Here is a 19,100-nt window from a genome sequence, read left to right as displayed (position 1 = left end):
GTTTCAACTAAGGTGGTATTTTTAGTAGAACCTGAAGCCCTGGGATGAACTTTAATATTAGTTTTTTTTAAGAGTCCTGAAGCAGCAACTACGAGCCAATGGTTCTCTCAGAGTGGAGTGATGTCTAATTTACCATACCATGGAATTAGGTAGATCTGGGAAATATACTGTGTGTATGAAAAATACTGCTAGAGGCACATTGTGGAAATATTCTCTCAGAGAACAGCATTCTCTGTCTCTGCTTTTGGCCCAGTAATACTTTTTTTCTTGCACAAAAACAGAAGTTGGAATGAGTTCCTCAGTGCTGAGTACCAGTTAGGGTTAATTCTTAATAGAACATTGCCAGAAAGTAATAGTGAAAGTTTTCAGTGCCTAGAGGTCAAAATCCATTCTAAAAAGAGTTTGGGTGTAGAGGTTAGGAACTATTGATCTACTTTGCAGATTGCTAACTGGAGGCATTTTGGTTCTAACAACTGCCTTTGTTAGGATTGGTGAAATTCTTGAGGCTTTTTTGTTCTTCTTTAATTGTCCAAGAATGTGAATAGGCATCCAGAGAGATTATTACATGTTAAATTGGGGGTCAGTAATGCTAACTAGAGCAAAAGGATTTTTGTTGACTGTGTATTGTTTATGTGTTGCTGGAATATATTGCTAGATATCCAAATTAACAAACTGGTTTTAATAAATTAGCAGTATTGCCTAAGTTGTTTTTGGCCTTTCCTCTGTTGCTTGTGTATGGGACATAGACAAATACTGCCAATATTACATTCATAAACAAGGCAAGCTGTTGTCTGCGTGGCACTCGTAGCTACTAGCATTGACTATAAAGTCATGGTCAATCAGCTTGTAATATTCTGGAATGCTAAAGGCTTTGGGGCAAGTTCTGATAGGTCTACAGCTGTTTATCATATCTCTGCCAACCTCAGCAACCTAAACTATTTTTTCAAATAAAAAAAGTATGCTTTAGAAACTGTTACAATGATCTTCCAAGTTTGATTAGCACAAATAGTTAAAGTGATAACACAGGAATTGCTTTATTTCTTTTGAAATATTTTATTTCAAAAAATCGGCCAATTCAAATTAGCACACTTTTTGTGAGGTTTCTGAAGATGAAAAGTAGAATTTGTGTATTTTAATACAAGGTTTAATTAACCTAGAGTTATAGCTTCTGTACCCATGACCTTCATTTAATCAGGCCTATTCTCGTAGAAGTAGTCATACTTTATTAAGAAGGGCTTTCTTTGAGGTAATTGTGCACAGGATTAGGTTGAGAGTTCAGTTTTATTGATTTTACTATGGATAATTTGTTGTATGTATTAAATTCTTTAAATCAATTGAGTATTCTTGGATCGTGCCCTCTTTATAACAATAATTAGCAATATCTTAATTGGGCAGATATTAAGATCTAGTGGAAATATTGCAAAATGCAATAGTTGGTTCCAAAATGAATATGAGGCTATTATTACTGGGCTGATTCTTTTTCTATAATAGGGAAGTAGTTACTAATAACATCTTCTCCTGTCATGTTTAAAATAACTCAGGGTGGTTAGGGAACTAATAGGTGTGGTAATGGGAGATGTAACACTATTTTTAATCAAACCTCTTTCATCCAGTTAAATCTAATGTGAGCTGCTGAGGTCATAGAAATTGATAATCTCACACTCTTATGACTTGAAAACAAGATTCTTTGAGAGGCAGGCTTATTCTGAGCGATATCCAGAGTATTAATCCATCAGCATTGTAAGCGGGCTTTGGAAACTTTGAATTTAACCATTTATGCTTTATTTTATACTAAATAATTAATATTAATATTGGACATAAGAAATGCAGAAATACATGACATAAAACTATGCTATTGTAAAATGAATATCCTGTTCGGTTTTGAATCCTGACAGGATAATATGATGTGACTATTTCATTAACCACCTAAGTAACCCTGAATTTACAAAAGCAACTGCGTCTGCCAGGATTGCTATTGTGGAACAATGGAGTGATGACCACATTGTTTAGTTAATTCCACTTCCACTTATTGTTGTAACTCAAGAATTACCTCTACATCTTTTTTCTTTCTTTCAAAACCTTGTGGTTTATAACTGCAGCATTAAACCAGAGTCATAAGCAATTTGTATTGGGCATTTTCAGTGATAGCATGTAATTATAGCTCCAGATAGAAGCATTTCTTTAAAGCCAGTGTTCCCAATATTGCTCAGATCATGCTGGAGAAAGTTATTTATGTGGTTACTAAGTGTCAATACTAACTTGATAGCTCATAAAAAGTCCAAATGTACATTTATATGCATGTGTAAAGGCTAACAGAAATACTTTGGCTAACCCAATCCTGTAATTTAAAAAGTTTGTTTTACAGTAAGAAGTTATGAAGACTGTTGGTATATGCATAGTTAAAAAAGAAGAAGCTTTGCTATACAGGTTTATAATGTAGCTATTCTGCATGTGAATTAATAATCTTCCTTTAAGGATTTATACCATTGTTCCTTCTGTTCCAAAGATTTTGAAGTATATCACTGTTTAAATATGTAAAACTCCAAAAGGCTTGTGCTGAAAGTATTTTATGGATTAATTGTCTCTGGGAGATTTTTTTTATGTCATAAATTTCAATTTCAGTTTATCATTCAACAATTGAATATATTTGTGTTTTCAAAAATCACACGGCTTCTTTATCATTGTATAAAATGCTTAATCTGTGTGTGGATGTGTTGTCTTCAGTATTGTCTTTATCTTATAAAATCCACCGTATTCATACAATTAAGAGTTTTCTGTCCTGAAAATATGCAAGTTGTGAGCATATTCAGTGCTTGTCTGTCTCCTAACTAACATTTTTTGTTATGTGATATTCTTTAGAATGCAGTTTTAAAATATATATTTGAATGCAACCATGGTTATCTACTCTATTCAACTACCTATATTCCTTTATACTGGGAGGAAAACAAAACTTCTAAATCAAAGCACACAATAAACTTAGCTTAGTTGGGCTCATATTCAGATATGAACTCTTGGTAATCTGATTCCATATAAATCTCCCAAAAATAACATGATAACATGAATTGCAGAGGTTTCCTATTTTAAATTAGTGACTGTAATAGGAGAGAAACACATCCTTGCCAATACTTTGCATGCACATTTTCGATAAAAAATACTAATAAAGGGAAATTATTTAAGAACCTATATTTTTTAGAAAGCATTTAGAAAGCATTTCAATATACTGTATTTAAAGGCTCTAAATAATGTATTTCAAGGTTTTCAAGCAATACATGCTCTGTATAGTACAAAGGTCTGCAAGCCGCGGCTCCGGAGCCGCATGCGGCTCTTTCAGCCGTTTCCTACGGCTCCCAGTCCTCTGCCATGTGCAGTCCAAAAAAAAAAGTGGGCCTAAAAAAGTTCAACCAATCAATTCAAATATGCAGGGTAGGTGCATATCTCGCATTGGCTCCACTCTTCAGTCAAACTCTGTTCTGCGCATACACGCATGTACGTGCATGTGCACACATTTTTTGTGGCTCCCAGTTTTTCCTTTTGTGAGGGAACCGGTTCCGAGTGGCTCTTTCACTGTTTCAGGTTGCTGACCCCTGGTATAGTACATACTGTAGTGTAAACAGAAAAAAAAAGATACCTCGCTATCTTAAATAAGTGAGAAACAAAGTTGATAGGGAAGGCACAAACACAGAAGAGAACTGGAGACAAAGATATTGAATTTATGTTGTCAATTGATTTGAGCGATAGCTGCTCATTTGGATGATCAGGTTCCGGCTTCATAGTGAAAAGAAAAGGGAAAAATGTGAATACATTTTACCATGAGTAAATAATGCCTTTTATGGTATGTATGTACGTATTTTGCCATCTGACATTCCTTTTCAGAGAACAGCTCACAGGAACGTTTAATGCAGCATTACTACTGCTTTCCTCAGCACTGTTTACAAATGTGCCGTCTGTTCTTCAGTTGATGGGTGCATTGAATACTTGATGAATTTCAGTCCTTCTAAAGTTTATCTGATTCGGGCATTCTGTAATGACACAAGACAGATAGAGAGTTCCTTTGATTCAAGGCTGATTTTTGCTTTAGATTGAGCTACAAGGGTGAAGTTACTTCCTTCAACCTAAGATTTTATTTGTTTAAAGGATGAGTCCAAGGTACGAGGGCAGGGGCTTGGTATAGAATAACTGTCCCCAAACTGGTGCCCTTCAGATATGTTGGTATTAAAGTCCGTAGGAGTTTAAAGGAGGCCTGAAGTAAGGGGGCAGAAATTATGTTAATGATTTAAGGTGAATTGTTTTTGTGCTGCTTTTCTACAAACTGATAGGCTCTTCCATCCCCAAGATAATTAGAGGATTAATGAGGCTGACATATAATTGAATTAGACCTGTTTTATTTTGTCCAACAGTGTCCACCCTAGCATTCTTTCAGACATGAGATTCTTTAGTTCAAAACATTCATTTCAGAGACCAATTCTTTATACTTGGCCATGTATTTTTGCAGTGTGATCCTGCTGCTGCAACTCACCTTGTCAGATTGCATCCCCTTAAATGAAGACAATTATCGGTAGTAACCAAACTTGATGTCCTTCAGATGATTTCCAGTCATCTCCAGCCAACACGTCCAATGGCAAAGGAATAGTGGAAGAGTACTCTAAACTACTATGGCAAAATCTCTTAGGGGTTCAAACGGGCTTTTCTCAGTCTGTACAAAAAAATGGCCAAGATTTGAATAGGCATTTTTCTACTGCAACTTTGTGACTTTTCCATGCTTCTCTCCCTATTCACAGGTATAATTAGGAAGCCTTTGTTATTTTTATTCAAACCCAAGACATTGAATATCTAAGTAATGAGGGCATGAAATCAAACAGATAATTCACTTGTTCAGTCACATATATGTTGAAGTCTACCCATTGACATTTGTATGTGTGGAGCCTTTTCATAAATTTCTATATCATGAGCACAGGAAACTGTTTAGAAGCACTGATAAAATACATGTTAGCAGCAATTTGCATATAATGTGAGCATAAAAAGAATGTCAATACCTCCTCAAAAAATGGGTTCCCTTCTCCTATTTAATCCAACTCCCAAAAGTGTATATTATGTTTATCTTTGTATATAAAACTATAGGGGTTTTACTTTTATAAATAGTATTTCATAGAATTTTTTTAAAGATGCAGTTGAGGCATTTATTTTTATTAACTATGTTTTCCGGAATATAAGCATTGCTATATGAAATCATTTTAGTGGTTATTAAATGACTTGTTCTCCCTCTCTTCTCCATCACATTTTAATTTATTTTGTAATAATCACATTTTGTTTAAAATGTACTGGTTAAGGAAGGCACAGGAGGAATACAAATAGACAAATGTGACCATATTAATGCCATAAGTTCCCATTCTGATATGATCATAGGTATGGAATTTTGCTTCTGATTCTCCCCTTTCTTTCCTAGCATGGCAATGTGTGTTTCGATCAACAAAGGTTGTAATGTGATCCAAATGTTTACATGCCTAAATTTCCTTTAGTCAGGGACTAAAGTTATTGAGCTAAGCATGTCGTAGATTTCATGGTAGAACAAGTTTCTTATGTGAAGGCTTTTAACCATTGTGGAAACTATATATTCTGTTCCCTATAACTAAAGAACTCCGTAGTTAATAAATATGCATTTAAATATTTAAGTGTTTAAATATTGAATACTCTGAGGTTTGGATGATTGCTAAATTATTTTATCAGAAGAACTTTGAAATTTGACATGTATCTTTCATTGCCCTTTTTGTCAACATTGCCTGCTGATTTGACAAAGCTGGGTTGACACCCATGAAAACGTACCGTACATCTAAAAGAACAAGCGTATCTTCTTAATAAACTCCTGAGAAACTGAATGAGAGTATTATGCTTGTTTGTTTATCCCTAACTTTTAAAACATAAAAGAGTTATTATTACGTTTGAAGTTCTTGCAAGTTGGAGATGCTAATTAGTGTTTGCTGCAACATGTAGAAATTAGTGTTTGCTGCAACATGTAGAAATTTTGAATCATGTAGATTGAATTTAATCTTTTATAAAACTTCAAGTTTTTTTTAAATTAAATGATCAAATTTGTTCCAGGAAATTTAAATTAAGGCATTCTGGATGCTACCAGTGAAATAATTACATATATGCAGTTACTTAAAGTTAGAATCATCTAGTTTGCAATGGGGTTATTGTAGGGGGGGAACATTATTATTGTTATTTGCATCGGGGAATTTTAGTTCTATTTTATTTAATCTCTAAAATGTTGTAAACTTGATTTTGCCTGAAATATTGGCTAGTTGTGCGTTTTCACCAACATTTCCTGTCTTCTCAGTAACAAGACAGGAGGGATGGTAATGCTTACTGAAGATTTCCTAATCTGAGTCATTTTTGAGGACCTGGAATTAAAAGCAAACTGCTCTCATTTATCAAAATACTGTTATGTTTTTGTTGTTTGCTGAGTTGCTCACATCTGTTTGAGCATCATAGTTCTTAGTAACATGCATCCTGAGGGGGAAAAACAACTATGATGTAATGTAGATTGGTGAATTTGTCAAGCTACATGGTGATGCACTCCTGAGAATGGAATCAAACCATTAGTACATCATGCAGAATTATTGGTTCCAAAGAGACACCCTTGAGAGATGAAGTCTTGTAATGAGAAAGTGGCAACGGTTGTTCTAGTACTTGTTGTTTTCTTTGAAATGGCTAAAATACCTGAAATGATTTATACCCAATTGAGCTTTGCATTCCATCTGGTAGGGTAAATGTTCTCAAGCCATTTATCATCAGTGTCTTTTCCAGATCTCAGAGGACTACATGGTATATATTTACCTTAACTTGGCTAGGTCAAAGGAAATAAAATAAGAAAGCAAGAATAATTTATGATGGCGGTGTTGATAGCAAAAGGTAGAAACTGAACGGCTGACATGGTTTTTACATATTTTTTTTAATCCTTCTGCCATTTATAGCTAGTAAAATATTTATTGCTTAACTACTTAACTGTGTGGTTTTCAAAAATATAATAATCAAGATAACTGTGGAAAAAATACAAGACCTAATCTGTGTGGGTTTATATTACTCCTGAGAATTGATATGGATTGGGAATGGAATGGGTAAATGGACTTCTGTCCTCTTTTATGATTAGCCATGCTTAAGATTGTAAGATTAGGCATCTGATCTTGAGCTTGCCTTTTAAAACATAGTTCTGTAACAGTGTAATTTGTAGCTGAGGTGGCATTCTAAAGATAGTTGGCCACAGAGTGTGAAGCCTTTGGAATGTTCTTCTTGAAAACTGGGAGGACCTACTTAAGCTTTTGCATGTCTTTATAGACTTATACTCTATACCAGGGGTCAGCAACCTGAAACAGTGAAAAAGCCACTCGGAACCGGTTTCCTCACAAAAGGAAAAACTGGGAGCCGCAAAAAAATGTGTGCGCATGCGCGTACATGCGCACATGCGCAGAACAGGGTTTGACTGAAGAGTGGAGCCAAGGCGAGATATGCACCTACCTTGCATATTTGAATTGATTGGTTGAACTTTTTTACTCCCACTTTTTTTTGGGGGGGACTGCACATGGCAGAGGACTGGGAGCCGCAGGAAACGGCTGAAAGAGCCGCATGTGTCTCTGGAGCCGCGGGTTGCAGACCTGTGCTCTATACTATCAATAGTTTGTGAATGTGGAACCTCTGTTGCACTTGCTGGTAGTTTTGACTAGGATTGATTATTTTATACCAAACTCTTCATTTTTATTTCATTAATCATGCATGATGTGGATTTAAATCTATGTAGTGGGTATGTTTCAATCTGCATTTTCTTCAAGGAACTCAAAGCAGTATACATTGTTCTCTCTTTTACCCTTCCAAAACACTGAGAATGGTTGGTTTGTGCAAATTGACAAGATTGTGATTTGTTTATTCTTTTTTTTTAAAAAAAGTAAAAATGTCTTTTTAGGAAAATGCCTCTAAAATAGGGAAAACTGATGCAGTTCATCACCAGTGTGTGTGTGTGTGTGTGTGTGTGTGTGTGTGTGTGTGTGTATGTGCATGTTGTCCATCTTCCATCTATAGCTATCATTTATCTATTAATCACATTTGTAAGTTGCACACTCAGAACAATTTTGAATTTAATATAAAAATCGGTATGATAATCAAAATCGTAAAAATGGAAAGGACAAAAGATGTTCAAAGAGAGGTACAGTAAGAACGGAAGCATCCCACCACGGTTCTACACTGTACCTTAGCTCAACACTTAAGCCTGGATTACACTTCTTTATCTCTGCAGGTCAGGGAATATACGCATCTGTCATTTGGGGATGGCTGCATAGTTGTTGCATTTACATTTGTGCAAATGTAACATTCTGGCTAGTGGGCGCTCAAACAACAAAGCACAGAACAGGAAGTTGGATTAACAATCAGCCTGCAGGATGTGTACCTCTACAACCCGCAGTTGGGATTTGGGAGGTCTGCGTGTTGGCCTGTCTGCAGCAATCTGCAGCCTATGCTTACCCTTCAACCCCTTTGCAGCATAGATATCCGGCAATGCCTACATACAATTGTGGGTAGCTCTAAACCAGGGGTTCCCAACCAGGGGTGCTTGCACCCCCTGGGGGTACAAGACGATATACCAGGGGGTGCGAAAACTTGGCTTTTCAAAATTATAGTGTATATGCGTAATTCGTTGCCGATATTTTGAACTTTTGTAAGGCAGGGCTTTTCAACCTTTTCACCCATTGTACCACTTTTAGGATAAGGCAGTGTCCAAGTACCACCAGTCACCCAGCAAGGTGTCAAAAACTTGACCAAAAAGAAAGGAAAAAAAATGATAAACTACAGGTAATCCTCGACTTACAACAATTCACTTAGTGACTGTTCAAAGTTACGATGGCACTGAAAAAAGTGACTTATGACCATTTTTCACACTTATGACCGTTGCAGCATCCCCAGGGTCATGTAATTTACATTTGGATGCTTGGCAATCAATTCATATTTATGATGGTCACATTGTTCCAGGGTCATGTGATCGCCTTTTGCAACCTTCTGACAAGCAAAGTTAGTGGGGAAACCAGATTCATTTAACAACCATGTTACTAATTTAATTTCTCTCTCTCCCTCTCTTTCTCTCCCTCTCTCTCCCCCTCTCTCTTTCTCTTTCTCTCTCTCCCTCTCTATTTCTCTTTCCCTCTCTCTATTTCTACCTCTTTCTCTCTTTTCCTCTATTTCCCTCTCTCTCTTTCTTTCTCCTCTCTTCCTCTCTTTCTCTCTTTCTCTCCCTCTCTTTCTCTCTCTTTCCCTCTCTCTTTTTCCCTCTGTCTGTCTCTCCCTATATTTCCCTCCCTTTCTTTCTCCTTCTCTCTCTCTCCCTCTTTCTCTCCCTCCTTCTCTCCCTCTCTATTTCTCTCTCCCTCTATTTCTTTTTTTCCCTCCCTCCCTATTTCTTTCTCCCTCTCTCCCTCTCTCTTTATTTCTCTCCCTCTCTTTCTCTCTCTCTTTCTCTCCCTCTCTCCATTTCTCTCTCTCTCCCTCCCTCTTTCCCATTGTCCCTTCCTTCTTTCCTTCCTTTCTTCCTTCCCTCCCTCTTTGTCCTTTCCTCCTTCCCTCCCTCCCATTGTCATTTTTTCCTTCCTTCCTTCCTTCCAAATCCATTTTTACCAAGAAACCTGATGCCCACTTAACTCTTTATGAAGCACCGGAGGAAAGTTGGGGAAGATCTATCAAAGATACTTGGACGTTGCTAGCTCATTTAATAAACTTTATTTCAGCAACAGAAACACCTCGTATTTGCTCAGAGTCGATCCACGCATGCCAAAAATGCTGCTGTGGACCGTGGGGCAGGAAGGCGCTTTTCACATGGGAGGGATGGAAGACACACCAAAGCTCCCTTCGCCCCGCTCGCCTCCTGCAGACGCAGCTCGGTTTCAGCTTGCCATGCTGCAAGAAAAAGCAAGCTGAAACCGAGCGAGGGAGATTGCAGCAGCGCGAGATCGGCGTTTCTCTTGCAGCAAGGCAAGCTGAAACCAAGCGAGGGAGATTACAGCAGCACGAGATCGGCATGTGCCGATTCACGTTCCTGGCTTTCCCCTTTGCATTGCACATCAGGAAAAGGAGAATCTCTCGAGCCCCGGGATGGAGGCAACATGAGGGCCGTGAGGGGTATCACAAGCTCACGGGGGGGGGAGGAAAAGAAGATGGACGCGAGTGGACGCAAACACCTACCTGAGTGGATGGCTCTGTCCCCTTCAGGCTCACGCTTGCTTCTGGGGGAAGGACGACACGGTTGCTGCACAGTGAGTCCCATTGGAGGGCGGGGTCTCACTCTGCAACTGTGCTCTTCGCGTGGCCTGGTAGGTTCCTGCATCAGCATGTTTTCCGGCAGCAAGTAAGCTGGGAAGGAGCAGGGGGGAGGTGGGGGGAGGCAGGGGAGGAAGGCGACGGCGCGTACCACCAGCCAGGTGCTCACGTACCACCAGTGGTACGCGTACCACTGGTTGAAAAGCCCTGTTGTAAGGGATGTGAGAATATATCAGAAGCATTCTAGGGGCGCAGGGTATAGAAAAGGTTGGGAGTCATTGCTCTAAATGAAGCTTAAGGGAAGGGACCTGATCTAAAGGGAGGCTCATCTAAAAGAAAGCAGGAGTGGGCTGTTTTGGATCTCTGGGAGTCTGCTGTTCAGAGGGCAGATGCCATAGCAAGAAGGCACATTTGCTGGGTCTCATCAGATGGCATTGTTTAATAGGTGGATATGAAGTGTGAAAACTATTAAATCATACTGGATGTGCAGACGCTATAGGTTGATCTTTCAGGTAACGAAGTCCTATGTCATTAAGAGCTTTATAGATAACAACTAACAATTTGAATTGTATCTTGAAGCCTACGGATAATTATGGCAGCTTACGAGGCAAAAGTATTATATGGACACATCTTGGTATGCCCATAATGGCTCACGTGGCTACATTCTGGACCACTTGAAGTTCTTTGAGGGATATTTGAAGAGCAGCCCCATATAGAGCATATTGACACAATCTGTAAAGCAGTGGCCTTATGTTATCCTCTTTCCTCTTGTTATTTTGGAACGTTATATTTAATTGCCTAATGTTTATTTCTAACTTAGTTTTCTAGTTTTCTTTGACTAGAAGTGTGAACAGTTTCCTTAATGTATGATATTGTTTACTTTCAGCCATATATAGTAGTGTAGTAATGATCTGCTGGGAGAAAAATACTTTTGGTTGTCTCTAACTTTAGAGGCAGATGTTATACGGGTAAATTAATATGCCAGACCCTTATGTTGTTCTGTCATAGTTCCTTTAAATCAGTTTCTTTTATTGAACTCAATATGAAAACTTATTTTGATTGAATTGTACTTTAAACATTAGATTTATGTGATGCCTTCCAGAGAGCAAAATCTATAAAAAACAAATAAACTGTATTTTCTATATGAATACCACTCTCTCTTCTCAGTATGTATACATACAACACACACACACACACACACGCACACACACACACACAGAGAATCTTTGAACTTATGACCACAACCGGGACTGGAACTTTTGTTGCTAAATGAGGTGGTAATTAAGTGAAACCTTTTTGCCATTGTTGTTAAATGAATCACCACCGTCACTTAAGTGAATCATGTTGTCATTAGGGGAATCTGGCTTTGCCCATTGACTTTACTTATTGGAAGCCAGCTGGGAAAGTTGCAAGTGACAAATCATGTGACACCCCCCCCCCCGAATGCTCCAGCTGTCGTAAATGCATGCCGGTTGCCAAGTGGCTGAGTTTTGATCACATGACCCCAGGGACACTGCGATAATTGTAAATGGGAGGACAAGTCATAAGTCACTTTTTTCAGTGCCATCATAACCTGTAATGGTCACTAAGTGAATGGTCATTAGTCGAGAACCGACTGCATGTATATATAAATGGGAAACACTGAGACAGAGTTAAAGCCGAGGCAGTTTCAAGCACATTGCACATATGGCCAAATTATTAACTGTACCCTAAATTTTAATGAGATCTGACTTTGATTAACAGATATTCTCCTTTTTGCCTTGCTTGCAGTTTTAATTAGTCTTTTTAAAATTAAACTTATTAATGAAACAAAAAAGATTGAATCCCTTTAAACTGAGCTCCCTGCCTGAATTCTTGTCATGTACGGTACTTCTGCTTTTATCATGATCCTGTATGACACCTTTAAAAATGAACTAATTATCATCTAAGCTTTTTTTATTAATATTGATTTGAATTTATGTATTTTATTTTTAAGACTCTCCAACAACTTGGGAAACGCGTAAGAGAATGAGCGTTCTGCTAATTGAAGCTTTTTATGGAGGTTCACATAAGCAGCTCATGGACCTTCTTGAAGAGGAAATAGGAGACTGCGTCCTTTTTACTCTTCCAGCGAAGAAATGGCACTGGAGGGCAAGGACTGCAGCTGTGTACTTTATGCAGAATGTACCAGCCAGTGCTGATTACAGGTAAAGAGAACTTGAACACCTTTCTAATGCTAAATGTAGAGTTTCAGATTGAGGCATAACACAATTCAATCCAACTGGTACAGAATGCAGCCGCGAGAGTTGTCTTGGGAGTTTCCCGGTACTCCCATGTTACACCTTTGCTCCGCGAGCTGCATTGGTTACCAGTTGTCTTCCAGGTAAGGTTCAAGGTCTTGGTTATGATCTTTAAGTCCTTACATGGCATGGGTCCGGGATACCTCGAGGACCACCTGCTGCCGGCGTCAACTCCCCTCTGCCCTGTGCGTGCCCACAGAGAGGGCCTCCTCAGGGTGCCTCCGGTCAGGGAATGTCGACTGGTGGCCCCCAGGGGGAGGGCCTTCTCTGTGGGTGCTCCGGCATTATGGAACCAACTGCCGGTTGAGCTCCGGACGGCATCGGACCTTCGATCCTTCCGTCGCGGGTTGAAGACCCATTTATTTGAATTAGCTGGTCTGGCCTGATAGGGGTATATGGGTTTTTTATTGGTTTTTATTATTTTATCATTGTTGTATTTTAATTGGGCATTGGTTTAATTTTCTTTTAATTTTTGTACTGCTATTTATATATGCCCTGTGAACCGCCCTGAGTCCCTTAGGGAGAAGGGCGGTATAGAAATCTCAATAAAATAAAAATAAAAATAAATAAATAGTATCTGAGGTCACCTAGAGACAACATCCTGGCTAAAAGGTTGAAATGCCCAGTAGTTCCAAGAATGTCTTCAGTTCAGTCTTCAGATATTTGATTGAAGAACATTTCACAGTAGAGTTGTGGATAAAAATACAAAACCAGCTGCCCGTGGAGCTTAGGACCGCCCCTGACCTTCGTTCATTCTGCCGGGACCTGAAGACCTGGCTCTTTGAGCTCTCCGGCCCAGGCTGAGAATTTTTAACTGAGGGTTTTAGTTAAGGGATAATTTAATCTTTTTAAATTGTTTTTTAACTTTTGTATTTTGTACTGTTTGATTTTAAATACCCTGTAAACCGCCCTGAGTCCTTCGGGAAAGGGCGGTATATAAATTTAATAAAATTAAAATTAAATTAAATTAAATTAAAAACCTTTGAGCAGAGATGACTGATGGTTGTGATCTTAGGGCAAGGGTGGGAACCATTGCCCTTTTATGACTTGTGGACTTCAACTCCCAGAATTCCTGAGCCAGCCATGGGCTTAGTAACAGATTTGTTTTTTGCAAGCCGTGGAATTTCATTTAGTCTACAACATCTACCTTGGCATCAAAGAAATCACTTTTATCTGAGACGTAACAAGTGGTATAAGGTCAGGCAATATATCGAGAAGGCCAAAAGGGAGGATTCCCATATGCCAGTAAAACATGTTTTATTGTTGGCCCAATGCATTTTGAAGTTAATCTTTTATCAAGGGCACAGTGTTTGCACTGGTCAATTTTAATTAAATGAAATGCCTTTCTAGAAATAGAAAGATTTTGCTATCCTGCAAAGGCTGTGAAGAGAAGACAGGTGGGACACTAGATTGAGGTCCATCGTCCAAAAATCTGTCTCCCATGACCCTGCTAATTATATTGGTGTTGGTGTTGGGATACACAGATGGACCTCTAAAGATAATCTTTGTAGATAAGTTGGCTCATTTTCTAACAATGAAGACTTAAAGACTTCCATCAAAAGAGGCCAGAAAGCAAAAGGAAATGTGATGGAATTTCTTCTAGCCAACCAGTTCCCATCTACCAGTTCTGTTTGGAACACAACATTGGGTCTAAAGCCAGATTAGAATAGATTTGAAGTATCCGTATCCCCCCAAAAAACATCTATTTGGCTTTTATGTTCAAACAACTTGCCCCAGTAAAATCTTAATACTATGTTAAGTCAAAACAAATCAGTGTTAATAAACTCAGGGTTAAGATAAAACAACCTATTAGCTTATTACTTGAATTGGGAAGGTTGTGGCTGCATTGGCTCTTGAAGGTGAAAAGTTTTGGGAGGGATATAGGCCACATGATCGGGAAGGTTTTAATGTGTTTGAGCAACGCGGTGCAACTAAGGTAACATACGACCAACAATCTTTGCTGGCATGGCGAGTTTCTAGCTGTTTTGGAACTGTTGGTGAGACCATTAAAGGTCGTTGGTGCTGTTTGAAATCGTTCTGCTGGCAGCAAGATCTGACTGCTGGCCCAGCAACAGATTCTACTGCAAATCAGGGCTGTTTCCAAAGGAGGCAGAGGAGGAGAGGTCCTGGGTCTTATGAAGCAAAGGAACTGGATGAGGCTGTTGGCAGGCCCAGAGGAAGGGAGGGAGGCTTTTGGAGGAGTTGGTGGTGGCAGCAGCGTGCTCCAAGGGCGAAAAGAAGCAAGGCCTCTTTAAGGAAAAGGTGGAAGAGGCAGGATCAGAAAAAGGAAAGGAGGCGAGGTTGTCATGCAGGAATACAAGCTAATTTGAGGGCTAATCCACATGGAGCTCTGTTTCCATCTGTCCTGTTTGCCATCCCATCATTTGCTCCCTAGAGACTAAAATGGACAATCTGAAACTTGAGCTGGCCACAAACAAGGAGTGTATATTGGAGGTGGTGATCCTTTGAGAGCTGTATGCAACAAATTTTCATTTTGATGTATGCCGATTGGTGAATATTCAAAGTGACAATAAAGTTGTTGTTGTTGTTGTTGTTGTTGAACTTCTCCTATTAGGCAGAATTAGATAGTAGTTTTCAGGTAGCGGATACTGGGTCAAAATGAGAGTAGTAGCAAAACATTTGGAGGACAAAGTTATATCTGCCATGCTGCTTTATTGGTTCTGCCTAAAGTAATGCGTTGCCCTTGTGGTGGAAGAAGCTGTCTCTCTGCTGATGTTAAAAGAAGATGAATCTATTAAGTGTGATCAGCCGATCTACATGGAATATGACAAAGAAACTGTTTAGTCCTTCTCAAGCAGCAAAATTCCATTGGCTGGTGCTGTGGATAATTCTCTCTGCTTTTCATGTACATTGCTTGGAAGATTTGAGACCCAGGAAATAGACTCATTTTATCACAGATGTTTGGCTTTTGCCTCTGCTGAGTTCAATTTAGCTTAAAAGAGTTACCATATTTGACTCTTCCTTTAAATAATCAGACCTACCAATGCATGTCCAAAGCATGATTTCCTAATTTAAGGGGTCTATATGTTTCAATTGATGGACTTTTTGTATTATGTTTTATGTCTCCATCTTTCATTATTAAATGTTTTCAATTTTTATTTGTAATGCATGTCAGACTTCTCACTGCCCAATAAATCTGGCTGAGAAGAAAATGAGCCTTTTTGCTACTTAGGACATCTGTGTAAGTATTGATTTTTGAAATTTATTTATTAGAACATACTTTACATAGTTCTCAGATAAAGACCCCCAGAGTTGCTTCCTAGCTTTATAGTTGCAGCATGGAAAGATATGACACAAACAAAAAAATAATAAATTGGGAAGTAGAAGGAAAACTCAGATGTTAAGTTATTGAAAGTTATAAATTATTCCTTTAGTGTCCCTTCCCTTGCATGAAACAGTCCAATGGGCAGGGTTATTTTATTGTCCCACAAATCTAGGAAACAACATGCTTTGCAAAACAGGACTATCAGTTGCAAAGTGAACTATGTCTCTTCAGTTCATGCAGAGTTCCACTATTATCCTTCTAAGTCAATGCTGAATTTTGTCCCTCTTACAGGATGCATGCAACGACAACAATAAATTTTATTGATTAGTTGTCTGACCATATGAAAAGCCTATAAAACCAATACAGAGAAAATAACACCACAGATTCACAATAAATTGTCATTCTGTCCCTTACAGTTAGCAAACAAAGAAAGAAAGCAAAGCAGAAAGCCATATTTTCATTTATTGGAAACATAGTTACTGAGCAAGCTAGTAACTAACCACGATTTTCAATTCTGCATTTGATTATCTTTTTTATGCAAAAGTTTTTGAAACTGATATTTTCCTGTTTTATTTTTTCTTCTTCTTTGATACTTGTATTTGCTTCCCAAATAACTCTTATTTCTCTGGGATGAGAAAAGATATTGGTTGTCCAAATTTGAGATTAATTATTTTGTGATCTAGGCTTCTCAAATGTTGCTTCTAATTCTAAGAGTTGAAAGAGTTTTAGATTAGTTCACGTTTTTCATGTGTGAAGTAGAATATGTGAGGATTTTGATTTGCTTGGCTTTTGAAACTATCCTGTTTTCTTGGACTATGTATGATACAATATTATGCATTTTTTCTACATCACAACCCTCCAAACTGTTGCAGTGTTATCTCAGTTCCTTCAGGTTCAGCAGCCCAAGCTGTCCAGAGCAAGTTGCTTTAAGCTAATCAGACATAACTCATAGGCATACACCTCATTAGTTTACTGCACAGTTACAGTGACCTAAGATAACTTAATCCCAATTTGTTAAATAACCTGTATTTTAAAAGAAAGTTCTAGAACCTTGTAAACTTATTTGAAATTACCAAACTTGCAATCTGTCATGTAGTTCTGTTCAATATAGCACTCAGGAAAATATGGGCAAATTTTTTTTAAAAAATCTACATTTAACAAGATCAACGTTATGAAGAAGTAAGGATACTGCTTTTTCTTTTGATATTGATAATAAACAAGATAACATAGTTTTATGTTGGTATTGTCTTTATAAGCATGTGGTTGTGGTAGTCCATCTGCAGTTAAAACACTGAAGGTCCCATTAATTTTGGGGGAAGAACTAATCTGTTTTATATTTGCTTACTAGTATCTGTAGGTCTTCCATGAGCTAATCTTTGCTTGGCCACGTGTGATGGTGGTGGAGATGGTGATAATTAGCAATAATAAATGCTTGTGCTCTGGTTGCTTTTTAGTTCTGGGTTTTAACTGCCTTTGTGGTGAGGTTTTTTTTTTATTCATAGTTGATTCTGGAGTATGTAATGGTGAGCTTCCTAAAGTCTTTTATTGGGGAGGCATACAAACTTCAATAACTAAGCAAATAAATAAGAACATAGCAGTTTGATTTCAGTTCCAGAAAGGTGCTTTGGCACATGCATGTGTAAACTGTTTGCAGCAGATTAAAGTAGCAATGCACAGCCCTAATAAATGGAATACAAGTAGTTCTAGACTTACAACCAAAAATTGGTACCAGAACTTCTATCGCTAAGCAAGGCAGATGTTAAGTGAGTCACACACAAGTTTACATTTTTTTTAAAAAAAATGCATGCTCTGGTATCCTGGCTTCTGCTGTGTTTCTAATACATCATTTGAAAGAGGAATTATACCTCCAGTTTCATGTCGGGCCAGTTTTATATAATTCTATTTTTTTTATACAAAATAGCTTTTCTCTTTTCTTCTATCTTTGGCCAAGTAAGAACGTCCTCAGTTTGGAGACAATTAGATTCTCATCATCTTCAACATATGTAGATGGAACTTATTCTTAAATAATCAGGAAAACAGGCTTTTCTTGGTATTGTCAGAAAGTCTTGTTCAAACCTCAAAAGAAGAATAGTTTAAAGGATAATAAAAATAGACTGGAGTCTAAGCAGAGAGATGTCTTATTAAAATACACATTGAGTAACCCATCTGTTGTTCTTCAGATTTAGATCTTCCCTCAAGCTTAGCACGAATCTTGCTATTTGCTGAGCAAAAGAGAATAGGCTTCTTCCTGATGTATTTAAATCTCCTGACTTACAATTATTCATTATTATGTTATAGTGAATATTATTATTATTATTGTTATTGTTATTATTATAAAGTTGGAAGGTACCTTGGAGGTTATCTAGTCCAACCCCCTGCTCAGGCAGGAAACACTATACCATTTCAGACAAATGGCTGTCCGTATGAACGACTATCTTCAAAAGTTCAGGAGTGAAAGTATTACAAAACACATGCCATGGTGCTTCTGCACAATATTTCATAGTCCAACAGTTTAATGTTTTCTAAAATCCTTGGCAACCCAAGCAGCAGGTTTCATATGAATGTAGCTTGTGGAAGATGATGTCAGTAGATGGTAAGTGAACAATATTGGATTAACTAGTCTGAAGATTAATATGGATGTCACGTCAATGGGAAGGAGATTGCAAATGGCAATCATGTGTCATTGTATTTAACAATAATATGGAATTTGCTTAATGGTGGTAACCTAAAGTGCCAGGATGGCCACCAATAAGTGACACAGTTACGTGACATTGTACTCTTTGACCCCATCACTTAGTGATGGAAATTCCAGTCCCAGTTACCATTGTTAACTGAGAGTTGCCTGCAGGTGGTTCTTAACAAAAAGATTTCACAATCCAAAGCTCTCCTGATTTCTTTGTATCGTTTTCACTGCTTTCCTAAATATCGGGAAGGAAGGCACCCCTTGAGTCTTTTGATGTAGGCTGTCCCAGAGGGTAGGAGCAACCCCAGAGATGCATGAATTCATGGTGCATTTTTTTTCTTTTTCTTTTAATAATAAACATTACAAGTAAGAAGATAAAAATGAACACAAACTAAAGAAAAAAAATAGAAAGTGCAGAAGAGAACAAATGGAAAAAAATAATATAAAGAAAAAGATAAGTACATAAAGAAATTACTTCCCTCTTCATCACAAGCTTAAAATATTTAATAGCTTATCACCTTCTCTTAAAATACAACAAAATATCTCTTCCCGTATCTCACCT

General features: G+C 38.0%; 1 protein-coding gene across 1 annotated transcript in view; it reads left to right on the top strand.

The window, feature by feature from the left end:
• Positions 1 to 19,100, top strand: part of GTDC1 (glycosyltransferase like domain containing 1) — a 269,028-nt gene that overhangs the window by 67,348 nt on the left and 182,580 nt on the right. Inside the window, exon 2 of the mRNA XM_083348753.1 lies at positions 12,266 to 12,476. Coding sequence (XP_083204879.1) covers positions 12,266 to 12,476 — 211 coding nt within the window. The remainder of the gene's footprint in view (positions 1 to 12,265; positions 12,477 to 19,100) is intronic.

Source organism: Vipera ursinii (genome assembly GCF_947247035.1).
Source record: "Vipera ursinii genome assembly, chromosome: 1".
Taxonomy (NCBI): domain Eukaryota; kingdom Metazoa; phylum Chordata; class Lepidosauria; order Squamata; family Viperidae; genus Vipera; species Vipera ursinii.
Note: the sequence above shows the minus strand (reverse complement) of the source record. Positions and strands in the feature narration are given on the sequence as shown.